At 55.7% G+C, this 12,082-nt stretch overlaps 1 protein-coding gene across 1 annotated transcript in view; it reads left to right on the top strand.

The window, feature by feature from the left end:
- The first annotated feature begins 633 nt into the window (after positions 1–633).
- The window catches only part of JPH3 (junctophilin 3), a 77,028-nt gene continuing 65,579 nt past the window's right edge, over positions 634–12,082 (top strand). Inside the window, exon 1 of the mRNA XM_069552625.1 lies at positions 634–1,078. Within this exon, the coding sequence (XP_069408726.1) occupies positions 697–1,078 (382 nt within the window). The 5' untranslated portion in view covers positions 634–696. The remainder of the gene's footprint in view (positions 1,079–12,082) is intronic.

Genomic DNA, 12,082 nt, shown 5'->3' on the forward strand with positions numbered 1-12,082 from the left:
GCGCCGGCCCGAGCGCGCGAGCCGGGCCCAGAGCGCACGCCGCCGCCGCCGCCACCGCCGCCGCCGCCGCCGCCGCCGCCGCCCGACCCGCCGCATTGCTGCTGCCGCCGCCGCCCGGCCCGGCCCGGCCCGGCCCGCGGCCCCCAATATGGTGCAGCCGCCCGCGCCGCCGCCCGTGCCGCCGCCGCCCGCGGGCCCCGCCGCCGCCCTGGGGCGCCCGCAGCGCGGCAGCCGCAGGTGGGGGACTGCGCCCCGGGCCTGAGCGCCGCCGTCCCCGCCTGGCCTGCGCGGCCAGCCCGGCGGGCTCGCCTCCGAGGGGCACTTGCCGCTGAGGTGGAGCCGTTCGCACCAGCCGCTCTTGCTCCTGCCCCCTCCCTCCCCCTCCCCTCCCGTCCCCCGCCCTCCTCCCCTCCGGTCCTGTCTCCAGCGGGAGCGCGAGACGCTGGTCAGGCTCCGCGGCGCAGCTCGAAAATGAATAATCGCCCCCAATTGACTTGAATTCCTCCGAAGCCGACGCCGCGGCCGTCCGCCGCCCGGGATCTGTTTGCTGTGTTTTTTGCTTTCTCCATTCTTCCTTAAAAAAAAAAAAAAAGCAAAACAAAACCAGCCAGCCAGCCAACCAAGACTCCGGTTTGTTGATCGCCTTTTTTTTTTTTTTTTTCACCGTTTGCGGGATTTGCAAACCGAGTTACATGCATGTCCAGTGGGGGCAGGTTTAATTTTGACGATGGAGGGTCCTACTGTGGAGGCTGGGAGGACGGCAAGGCGCACGGCCATGGCGTCTGCACCGGCCCCAAGGGCCAAGGCGAATACACCGGCTCGTGGAGCCACGGCTTCGAGGTACTGGGCGTCTACACCTGGCCCAGCGGCAACACGTACCAGGGCACTTGGGCGCAGGGCAAGCGCCACGGCATCGGCCTGGAGAGCAAGGGGAAGTGGGTGTACAAGGGCGAGTGGACGCACGGATTTAAGGGGCGCTACGGGGTGCGGGAGTGCACGGGCAACGGGGCCAAGTACGAAGGGACCTGGAGCAACGGGCTGCAGGACGGCTACGGCACGGAGACCTACTCCGATGGAGGTAGGTGCGCCCGGCGCGCGGGGGCTGGCGGAGGAGGGACCTTCTTCTCTCGCTTCTTCTATCTCTGGGGAAGTCGAGCTTTTCCCTCCAGAGGGCCATGGGCACCTGGGGCATTTCCTGGGGCTCCCTGGAGGCCACAGCGGCCTTGGCTACAGGTTGCCTCACTGCCTGGTGGGGGACAGCGCCCCTGTGCCAGCGGAAGGGTGTTGGGGGCTTTCTGGGAGCAGTGCCAGGCCCAGGAGCCTCAGAGCTGAGCCGGGTGTTAGTGCATCGTCCAAGAGCAGGCCGGAAAGGCCAGGCTGGGCCCGCGGCCTCCTCTGGGACCCAGCAAGGGCGCAGGGGGGCTGGGAGAACCGCCCCCCCCGGCCCCCCTGCTGGCCCAGCTCCCTGGGTGTCGGCCTCTGGGAGTCAGGCCCCTGCTCTGCTGCTTGTTTTTCCTGCGGTGCCTCCGGGCCTCTCTTAGTCCTGATCAACCCAAGCCAATGGAGAGAGAGCGGCTGGGAGAGCTAGAGGCGGGGGACGCGAACCCAAACCATCACAACAAGGCAATAAACTTCTAGGTGGTTGGACGCGGGGCTAGCGCTGTTGGAGCAGGCTGCTGGCGGGCGGGAGGGAGGGAGGCCCATCTGTTTAGCGCGAGCCCAGGAATCTCGCCTTTCAGTGGCTGAATCATTTTCACCGTTAGTTTAGGGATGCTCCGTGCCTTCATTCCAAGATGCCGCCACATTCCCGGCTGAGCCGGCGCCGGAAGCCAGCGTGCTGCCCGCCCTGCGCGGCTCTAAGATGGTTTCTGTTCAGGGAGCCCTGGCTGTCCCAGACACTCCAGTGTCCGCTCCTCAGGGCATCTGAGAGGTGTGAGGCACTTCTGTTCCTGGAAGCCAGACCCCAAGCAAGCCTGCTCCCCAGAGGCCCCTTCCCCCATCTGGGAGCTTATCCTGATGAGTGGCTCCCTCTTGGCGGCTGGCTAATTTTTCAGGCTTGGATGCCTGGGAAAGGAGTGGGAACTGGAGGGGACTTGTGTGCTTCTGCTGGGCACAAGAGTCACAAACGTACGTGCGGTCCCCTGCTTGCTCTCTGAGGCTCCTGAAGCTTGTGCTAAACACCTGCTCCCTGGCCACATCCAGGAGTGTCAGAGGGCTGGAGAGTAATTATTATTTTGGCTTATGCAACTGAGAGGCAAGGTTCGTTATTCCTGCGAGGGGAGGAGGCGTGGGGGGCAGTTAATTATATAACGCTCCTGCCTGTCAAAGCCATGGCGCCCCGTCCCAGGCGGCCTCTTCTGTGCTGTTGTTGTTTTCCTGGAGTGGGTTGGAGAGCTTCCTTGACCCTGGGGTGCCCGGGCCAGGCCGAACAGACAGCCCTCCTTGGGTTCTAGGCCGTGGGCGTGTGTGTGTGTGTGTGTGTGTGTGTGTGTGTGTGTGTGTGCAGGCACGGCGAGGCCCAGGCAGCAGATGTGGGTGGCTGAGGTGGGCGGCCGAGCAGCCTGGCGCTCCCAGCTGGGCACTTTGGGAGCCCAGGGCAGCCGTCACCCGTGGCTCTGGTCTAGCTGCTCTGCAGATCCGTCCCTCTGGAGCTTCTGCCAGTTGTGTCTGTGCCTGGAGACTGGAGCCTGGGAGGAGAGGGGCTGGGCTGGTCCCCCGTGGGACTCGGCAGGGTGTCTGCCGGGGAGGTCCAGCACTCTGGTTGGCCCCCCTTCCCCAGAGATCTTCAGTGGCCCATGGAAGTCAAGCCTCTGTTCATCAGACACCTCTCGAGTGCCTACTGTGAGCAGGTGCTTGGGACCCTGCTGGATGGAAATCTCTGCCTTCGCGGAGCTTCCATTTTAGAGGGAAGGGTGGTGGTTTCACTGGGAGGAGAGGATCCCATCCTGTGGGGGCCACGAGTGTAGGATAGGCTATGTTGTTATGAGAAGCGCTGCTGTCATTGGGTGGACATCCTTGGGTCTCCATCGGCTACCAACCAGCTCCGCTGTGTCCACCCCCTAAAACGCTTTCCTCCACATCATCTTGCTTGAGTCTCACAGGTTGCAGGGGAGGGAGTCATGTCCACCACCTATCGAGCCAGGGAGGCCCTGGAGCCCATGGGACAGTACCGAGCCCCCAACCTTTGGTGGCAGAGGCGAGGGTTTGAACCCCCAGTCTGTCCAGGCTGGGACCCCGGACCCCCCCTTTCCTCACTCACATCCCATCACCTGTGTGCCAGCCGAGGCAGGCACAGGATGCAGGGTACCAGGCCAACTTGCTGCCTTTTGGTTGGCGACAAGGGAGCACAGAAAGTTGAACTGACCTTTGTGGCCTGGAATAATCAGGCCAGACATCTGGGGCTACTGGAACTTGGTCCGCACCCCTCACTAGGAAGGGGGTGGCTGTTGAGAATGTTTGCCCTCAAGCAGTGCACGGGGCGAGCAGAGTTGACGTGATGTTTCATAATCCACCAGAACTGAGCGGTGGTCTCCACGCCTGCTCCCAAGTCAACTGGTAGGCAGCATGGGTCATGCTTAGAGAGGGCCAGCAGAGCCTTAACGAGCTCATGGTCCTGCCTCCAACCCTGCTTTCCTCTGCACACGGGGATGGGGATGTGGGGTGGGCAGCCGCCCAGTTCCCAGTGCTGACTTGGGGAAACGGTGATTTTCATGAATAATGCACCAACGGCAAATGTATTCTACATTTAGCTGGAATTGGTATGGAATCCATTTCAACCGGGGACACTTCTGCCAACTCCTCCTCCTCCAGGTTCATCCTCCCCCAGGCGCAAGGCCGGCATTGCTCACTCAACCGAGCTGAGTGGCTTCCACTGTCTGTCGGGTGACCCTGAAGAGATGGTGAGGCCTGAGGGCACAAGGGTGGCAGGAGCACACGCTGTGGGATCGACACCCATTGGACTTGAATCCCGGTTGTGCATGTGCTCTTTTCTGTGACCTTGGGGTGAGCTACTTAACATCTCTGAGCTTCTGTTTCTGAAGCCATCCAGAGGGCCGATAGCAATGACTATGAAGTAGGTGGGGCTTAATTGAGGTGGTATACATGGCAGTGCCAGGAATAGAGTAAGCATTCATTATTATTTAGCACCATTTCATTATTAGAGTTCACGTGCAATGAATGTCACTTACAATGATCGTTATTAGAACCAAAAGCCAGACATGATGATAATGATTGTGAAAATGTTAATAAATGGCCATGCTCAACACTTACTGTGTGCCGGGCATGTGGCGAGTGTCTGCACGACTGCAGCACTCAGTCCCAGTTCATTTCCAGGCTTGGTTTTCTCCTTCCTCCCATTTCCCACTTTGGGAAGCAGAGGCTCAGAGGAGCCAGGTGACTTGACTGCTGCGTACTGGGCGGCACCTGGAATCACACTCAGGGCTGCAGTTCCCAAGCTCTTGCTTCTGTGTGGAACACCTCTCTCTGAACCCCCTTGTGCAAAGCCCCATCCTTGTTCTTCCTCTCCCTCCACACCCTCCTCCTCCTCTGGGTGCAGCAGAGGAGTTGCAGGCAGGTGCACACGGCCAGACACCCCACCCGGGCTCTCTTCTCCGCCTGATGGACCCCTGCTTTGCTGCACAGGTAAATATTTCCTGTCGGGTGCCATGTGCACAGGATCCCTCAGACCAAAAGTTACCCCCCGCAAATAAAACCCTCCCACAGCCCAAAAGATGTGAGTCATTGCACACACCCGGCCGCTCCCCCTCACATACAGATTCCGTTCACTGGCCCAGATCCCTCGGCCCACACGAATCACACACGCCCACAGTCAAAATTCAGACCCCCCCTGCGCCTGCGTGCGTGCACACGGTACACGTCACCCAGAGACGGTCTCCACCCTGCCCCCCAAAACACAGCCACGTGCGCCCTCCAGCTCTGTTCGCTTGCCAGGTACTCCAGGTCCCCCCACCTCCACTCCTTCCGAGAAGCGGCTCTCCCTGTAAAGAGAGGGTGCCAGCCACAGAGCAGGGCTCGGGTACATATACGGGTCTGCGGCTTTGTTTCCACTTTAAACACACATTTAGGCAGTCAGTACCCTTCCTTTAAGTGGGAGAAACCCTCTATCAAAATAAATGACCATTGGTGCTTGGAATATGTGAAAAGTGAACTTTTTTTAAAAAAATCCAAATGCTTAATTTAAGAGGAGCCAGGTCCATGGACATGGATATTGAGCCAGTAGGAACTCATTTCAGAAACGAAAGGGAGTTGGAGATGAAAGTGCGTCTTCAGAGAGTCTTTCAGCCCCTTTGGGGAAGGAAAAGGCTCCATGAGGTGAAAGGAGAAGGGAAAGCAAATAACTAGTTCTTTGTTGCCACTAATAGCTGAGAGAGGAGTGTTACTGAAAAGTCCCCTCACCCAGCACAGCCCTGGAGCAATTTGACGGGCTTTATATTAGGAAGCCTAACTGAGCTGGTGAGGATCAGCACCCTCCGAAAATAGCCATCCGCCGGGTAGCTAGTGAGTAGCCCTCGCCGACAGTAACAGTTCATGCAGCGAACCCAAGGACAGGGGGCTGTGGGTCCATGTTCTGAGGGTGCCTGTGGAGAGAGGAAGCCCCCGGGAAAAGGGTGATGGTGGCATGAGGGCAGGGCCAGGAGCGTCTGCCATTTTTCCTCAAGACTTTCTCTTTCTCATCTTCCGCCAGGCCTCCACAGCTCTAAAGACAGCTAGCTATCAACCCTGAGTTGATAAGTCTGTATAAAACACTCCTCAGGTCCTTCAATGTCAGCACGATATTAGATTTTTGAGCCCTGGAAGGACGGGCGATGTTTGAATTTTCTGCAGCGATTCGCCCCCTCTTGGATCAACTGCTCCCCAGTTTGTAGTTTCCTGGCTTGGGAAAGGGCACGCGGTTGATGAAAGTGGTGCTCTGTGGCGTCCTGGCTTTGCCAAACAGGTTCTGTGGACTAGCGCAAGGGGCCGGCTCGCCCGTTGTTCCGGAGACGGGAGCGGCCCGTTCAGCACCATGGAGAGCGCTCCCCTGTTCTGCCTGAGCTGCTGGGAGACGGCCTTGCTCCGATTCCCCCTGGGCACTTCGTCCACTAAGACCTTGTCTACTGGCCGGTTGAATGCCTTCTCAGTGTCTCGGTGTCTTCTTGTGAGCCAAGGGGGCATTTCCCAGCTAGGGTGGGCAGGATTGGAATGGGGTCCTTTGGTAGAACTCATGCAAATAAAACCTGAGGTTTACTTCTGCCTTGGGTTGTGTGTGTTCAGTTCCCATGGGGTGTACAAGGGTTACAAGTGCACACCAGGGACTTTCCTGGTCGTCCAGCGGTTAAGACTGAGCTTCCACTGCAGAGAGTGTGGGTTCAATCGCTGCTCAGGGAACTAAGACCCCACATGCCACGTGGCACAGCCCCATAAAGAGAAAACGTGCACACCAGGAAGTGCACACACGGCAGCAAAGGAAGGATTTTGTCTGTTGCAGACAATGAAAGATGGCCGTGCCTCCGTTCTGTTTAAATCAGCATCAATGGATTAGTCATCTGAACCAATTCTGCCCAATCTGCATGTGGCCATTTGAATTTAAATTTGAATTAATTGCAATTAAATGAAGTTTAGAAACTCAGTGCCTCTGCCATGCTAGCTGCATTCCACACGCTCAAATGCTGCTTGTGACTTGAGGCCACCACCTTGGACAGTGCAGAGACAGAACATTTCTGTCATCACAGAAAGTCGTCTTGTACAGCACCAGTGTGGAGCGTAAGAGTAGTACAGGAAGGGCTGTGTGTCCCGCCAGTGAAGTAGTGCCCACATACAGTGGTCACTCAGCAAATGTGTGGGATGAATCCATGGGCAAATGAAGCAGTATTTGGTAATTTCATTCACTATCATGATTTCACACATCCATCCTGCTGTAAGAACTTAGAACTGGATGTAGACAGTTAAAGGGAAATTTAAAAACCCTCTAAAGCATCGCTGTTAAAATTCCCTGATTGGTTTTGTTTTGTTATCAGCTCTGTTGTTGCTCATAGACCTGCCAGCATTTTACGTGAGTAAGATGGATGGTGTTGAATACAGTGAATAATAGAGAAGATGTACTATGCTGTGAGGCAGTCATGCCAGGAGGCTTTGTTGGAACACTGTCTAATGAGCAACATTCATTGTAAAGTGCTAAGCAAGGGACTTTCCTGGTGGTCCAGGAAAGCCTGGACCCTGGTTGGAGAAATAAGATCCCATGTGCCATGGGGCAACGAAACCCATGTGCTGCAACTGAGCTCACGCACTCTGGAGCCCGTGTGCCACAACCAAAGAAGGCTGCGTGCCACAACAGAGAGCCTGCGTGCTGCAACTGAGGCCCAATGCAGCCAAATAAGTAATTTTTTTAAGTGCTAGGAAACACTAGCAGAAAAATAAGTACCCTTTCATCTGTCCACTTTCTAACAGTCCCTTTTCCTCAGCTTGATTTGTTCAGTAATTGAGCAGCATTTACCAAGTTCCTACTATGCTCACAGCGTAAAGACTGAAACCTCATTTTCAGTGGGTCCACCTGGCAATATCTGCTGCGCCTGACTCTGTGTCTCTGTCCCTTTGGGCTGCTGCAGCAGAAAACCATAGACCAGGTGGGGGATGGGGAGGTTATAAACAACAGCATTCATTCCTCATGCTTCTGGAGGCTAAGTCCCAGATCAGGGCGCTGGCAGATTCAGTGTTTGGTGAGGACCTTCTGGGTTGCAGACCACCAGCTTCTCTGTGTCCTCACATGAGGGGGAGGACAGAGGAGTTCTGTGGGGTCTCCTTCGTAAGGGCACCGATCCCACCGTGGTGGGCCCCATCCTCATGACCTCATCACTCCCAAAGCCTGCACACTTCTGGGGGGACACAAGCATAGTCCAGAGCACTATGGATACAGTACATAGTTTGCAGTAATGTAGGCTGTTGGAAAAGAAATAAGCAAAATCTAAAACACAAGAAACAGCATGACATGACTTTTACAGAAGAATATGTAGTCGGTACAAGACTATAATGTGTAAAATAATTAGGAGTTTCTCATGCCAGACTTTGGGCATCTCAAAAGGAAATGCCATAGGTGAGGGCTCTGTGAAGGGAAGGGAGAGCCATGTCTGTCCTTAAATGAGCCCCGGAGGCATGCTCGGAGGGGCACCTGAGCCGAGTCTGGATGACGGGGGGTAGTGTGGTCATTACACCAGGACTGAAGCTGCTGGCCTTAAAGGAGACTTGTCCTCAGCATTGGTTTTCTCATCTCCATGATGAAAGTGTTATTCACTTCAGTTGTGTCCGACTCTTTGTGATCCCATGGCCTGTAGCCCACCAGGCTCCTCTGTCCTTGGGATTCTCTAGGCAAGATTACCGGAGTGGGCAGCCATCCCCTTCTCCAGGGGATCTTTCCGACCCAAGGATCAAACTCGGATCTCCTGCATTGCAGGCAGATTCTTTACCATTTGAGCTACCATAGCAATTTTTTCCATACGTGTCATCTCACAAATTCCCAGGAATGTCAGCGTTATTGATTTGGACACAGAGAGGGCTCCCTGGTGCTTTTGGAGACCTCCAGTTGAATCAAGGGTTAGTCTTGCTGCTGGTGCTGGCCTGCCACTGTCTGTTACCCCAGGCCAGTGTGTCCTCCACCTGATCGTGTGTGAGTCACCTGGGAGATGTGTTAACATAGATTGCTGACCTCCTGGGTCTGAGAGGTACCCCCGGGAATTTACATTTCTTACAAGTTTCAATTGATGCTGATGCTACTGGCCCAAGGACCCCACCTCTAGAACCACAGTGCTAGGCAGCCCTTTTCATCCCCAGCCACACAGTAGCTCCACCAAGGATGGTGTCCAGGGAGACTGTTAGAAATGCAGGCCTCCCATAGACCTGCAGGGTCGGAATCCTCGTGCTTGCAAGATGTCCAGGGGGTTCACATGTGGGCAGCTCCATTCAAGTTCCTTCCTTGGCTGCATGCAGAGTCATCTGGGCACTATGAAAAGTACTTGGTGCCTGGCCCCACCCAGAGATGCTGACAGGGTGATCTGGGTGTGGCCTGGGTGTTTGAGTCCTTTTTCAAGCTGCCCGGAGGATTCTTATGTGTAGTTTGGTTGATGGCCTTGCATGCAGAGCAGCCTCAGCCACACGTTAGGATCACTGGGATGGTTTGAGGGAGGGACATGTCTGGGCTCCATGCGGCACCTCTCCAGCCAGGATCTCGGACGGTGGCATCAGGCTTGGGTGTGTGACAGAGGAGGCAGGGCTGAGAGTCACCGCTCTGGACAGAGTGTTTTAAACTCTGGGTCACATGGCTCACGAAAAGGAAATAGACCAGCATTTCCCCAGCACCACATCCATGAGGGTGAGCGATGTTTCACTTCTGCCCCATCGCCAACGGCCTCCTTCTCTGTGTCTCCCCTTTGTTTCTTGAAAGGATGCCTCTCATTAGATTTAAGGCTCAGCCAAAATCCAGGGTGATCTCATCTCAAGGACTTTAAGTTCGCTGCATCTGCAGAGACCCTTTTTCTAAATAAGAGCACACAAGAGACCTCCCTGACGGTCCAGTGGCTAAGACTCCATGCTTCCACTGCAGAGGGCATGGATTTGAGCCCTAGTTGGGGAACTGATATCCCACATGCCACCTGGCCCAGCCAAAAATAAATAAAGATGTTTAAATAAGGGCACATTCCTAGGTATCAGGGTTTAGGACTTGGACATCTCTTTGGGGGGACATTTTTCAAACCACTGCAACGTCATACCAGTTTTGGTTTGAAAGAGCTCCAATGCGAATACGTGTTAACTGGAATCCTGAAGCCAGGAGATTCCTCCGGAAGAAGGATACTCACTGTCTTAACATCCACTTTGTTCCAAGGACTGAGCTGTGCACTCACCACAGGTGTTATTGCTTTTAGTCCTTTGTTCTTGTTCAGTCGCTAACTCATGTCCGACTCTTTGCAGCCCCATGGACTGCAGCACGCCAGGCTTCCCTGTCCTTCACTGTCTCCCAGAGTTTGCTCAAACTCATGTCGATTGAGTTGGTGATGCCATCCAACCATCTCACCCTCTATCACCCCCTTGTCCTCCTACTCTCAGTCTGTCCCAGCATCAGGGTCTTTTCCAGTGAGTTGGCTGTTCACATCAGGTGGCCAAATATTGGAGCTTCAGCTTCGGCATCATTCCTTCCAATGAGTATTTGGGGTTGATTTCCTTTAGGATTGACTTATTTGATCTCCTTGCAGTCCAAGGGACCCTCAGCAGTCTTCTCTAGCCCCCCAGTTTGCAAGCATCAATTGTAGTCCTTAAATCAGTGGTTTGAGGTGAGGTGTGCATGCTCAGGCGCTTCAGTCACGTCCAATTTTTTTTCAACCCCATGAACTGTAGCCTGCCAGGCTCCTCTATCCATGGGATTCCCTCAGTCAGGAATACTGCTATTTCCTTCTCCAGGGGATCTTCCCAACCCAGGGATCAAACCCGCGTCTCCTGTATTGCAGGTGGATTCTTTACCACTGAGCCACCAGGGAAGTCCTTGGGGTGAGGCATGGGGTCTCATTTAGGGGATGAGAAGGTGAAGTGTGCAGGTTCCGAGGCTTTAGGAGGTTGCATGACTGTTGGACGTTGGGCTTAGCTGGCCCAGAGCCACCCACAGTCCCAAGCGATGGTGTTCCCCAGTGGAGCCATCAGTTCATCCCCTTCCTTACAGCTGAGGAAGCTGGGGCCAGAGGAGCCCATGTCTCACCGTGAAGCAGAGGCTGGAGAGGGTGACACCATCTTTTGAGCCTGGGCCTCCAGTGGGCCTTTGTCCACATTTGTAAACACTTGGGTTCTCCCAGGCCCCAAGAACTCTGGCCCTCTCCCAGGGGCAGGCAAGTCCTGTGACATTTTGTGGGCACCTCTGGGGGTTGCAGACTCCCCAAGGCTTCTCCATAGACCCCAGATGAGAACCCCACCATTCTCCATGGGTGTCTGTACATGCCGAGATTTCACAGCCAGTGGGAGGTGGACAGAGGAACTGCGGACTCATACAGGTCTGAGTCCGAGGCATAGGGCAGGAGTGGGCAGTGGGCCTCCCCTGCCCCTCCGTCCCTCTTCCCTTCTCAGGATGCTCCATTCCAGAGGCCCACAGCCCGAGGCTTCTCCCGGAAGCCTCCAGGGCCCACGCTTGCAGCCAGCCTCTGGCGCCCTGACCTTCCTCCCATCGTGCTCCCCGCAGCTACCCTCTGTCAGCTACCCTCACTCCCATGCCTGGTGAGTGTCTAGCTTTTTGAGCTGGGAGTGACCCGGCCTTCTTCTTCCTTTTTAAAAAATTTTGGCTATGCTGGGTCTTCCCTGCCGCGTGTGGGTTGTTCATTGCAGTGCGTGCTCAGTAGTTAGAGCACACAAGCTTAGCTACCCGTTAGCATGTAGGATTTTAGTTCCCCTACCAGGCATTGAACCCTGCGTTGGAAGTGTGGATTCTTAACCACTGAGCCACCAGGAAAGTCCCTGCCCAGGCTTCTTCCCTGTGGTCCCCTTGTGAGATAAGCATGACCCCTCCATTTTACAGATGGGGGTGGGCCTGAGGTTCAGGGAGGTAGGGGAGATGGGAAGTGCTGAAACAGGGACTGAACTACTTGTGGTCTGACCGGGGCTGCCTGGACGGGCTCCCAAAGGAGAGCCTGGGGGCCTGCAGTGGGGCTGCTTGATGCGGGTGGTCATGAGGACCATGCTGGGAAGACCTGTCCCCCCACCCCAGCAGGTCTTTGCATCAGGGCTGAGGACGGCTAATGGGGACAGGAGGTGTTTCCATGTGGGCCAGGTGGCACCTGCACTGTGGGAAGTCCTGGAGGGGTTTCCAATGGGAGGGTTTCAGGGACTAAGGGGGCTTGAGGGGGCCCTGCCAGGAGTACCAGGTGAGATCCTACGTGGCCGACCACTGTCACAAACCACGCAGGCTTTCTCGGAGACTGGCTGTAGGAGAAAAGCCAGGGGGCGTGAGCTGGGGCCCCACTGCCTACCTGGGGATATGCAGCCAATGCGTGTGCATTTCGAGGCCCTACCCCCAACCACTGGGTTGTTACTGGTGAGTTTGGGGACCCAGCTGCTC

This window comes from Ovis canadensis, chromosome 14 (genome assembly GCF_042477335.2).
Source record: "Ovis canadensis isolate MfBH-ARS-UI-01 breed Bighorn chromosome 14, ARS-UI_OviCan_v2, whole genome shotgun sequence".
NCBI classification, from domain to species: Eukaryota; Metazoa; Chordata; class Mammalia; order Artiodactyla; family Bovidae; genus Ovis; species Ovis canadensis.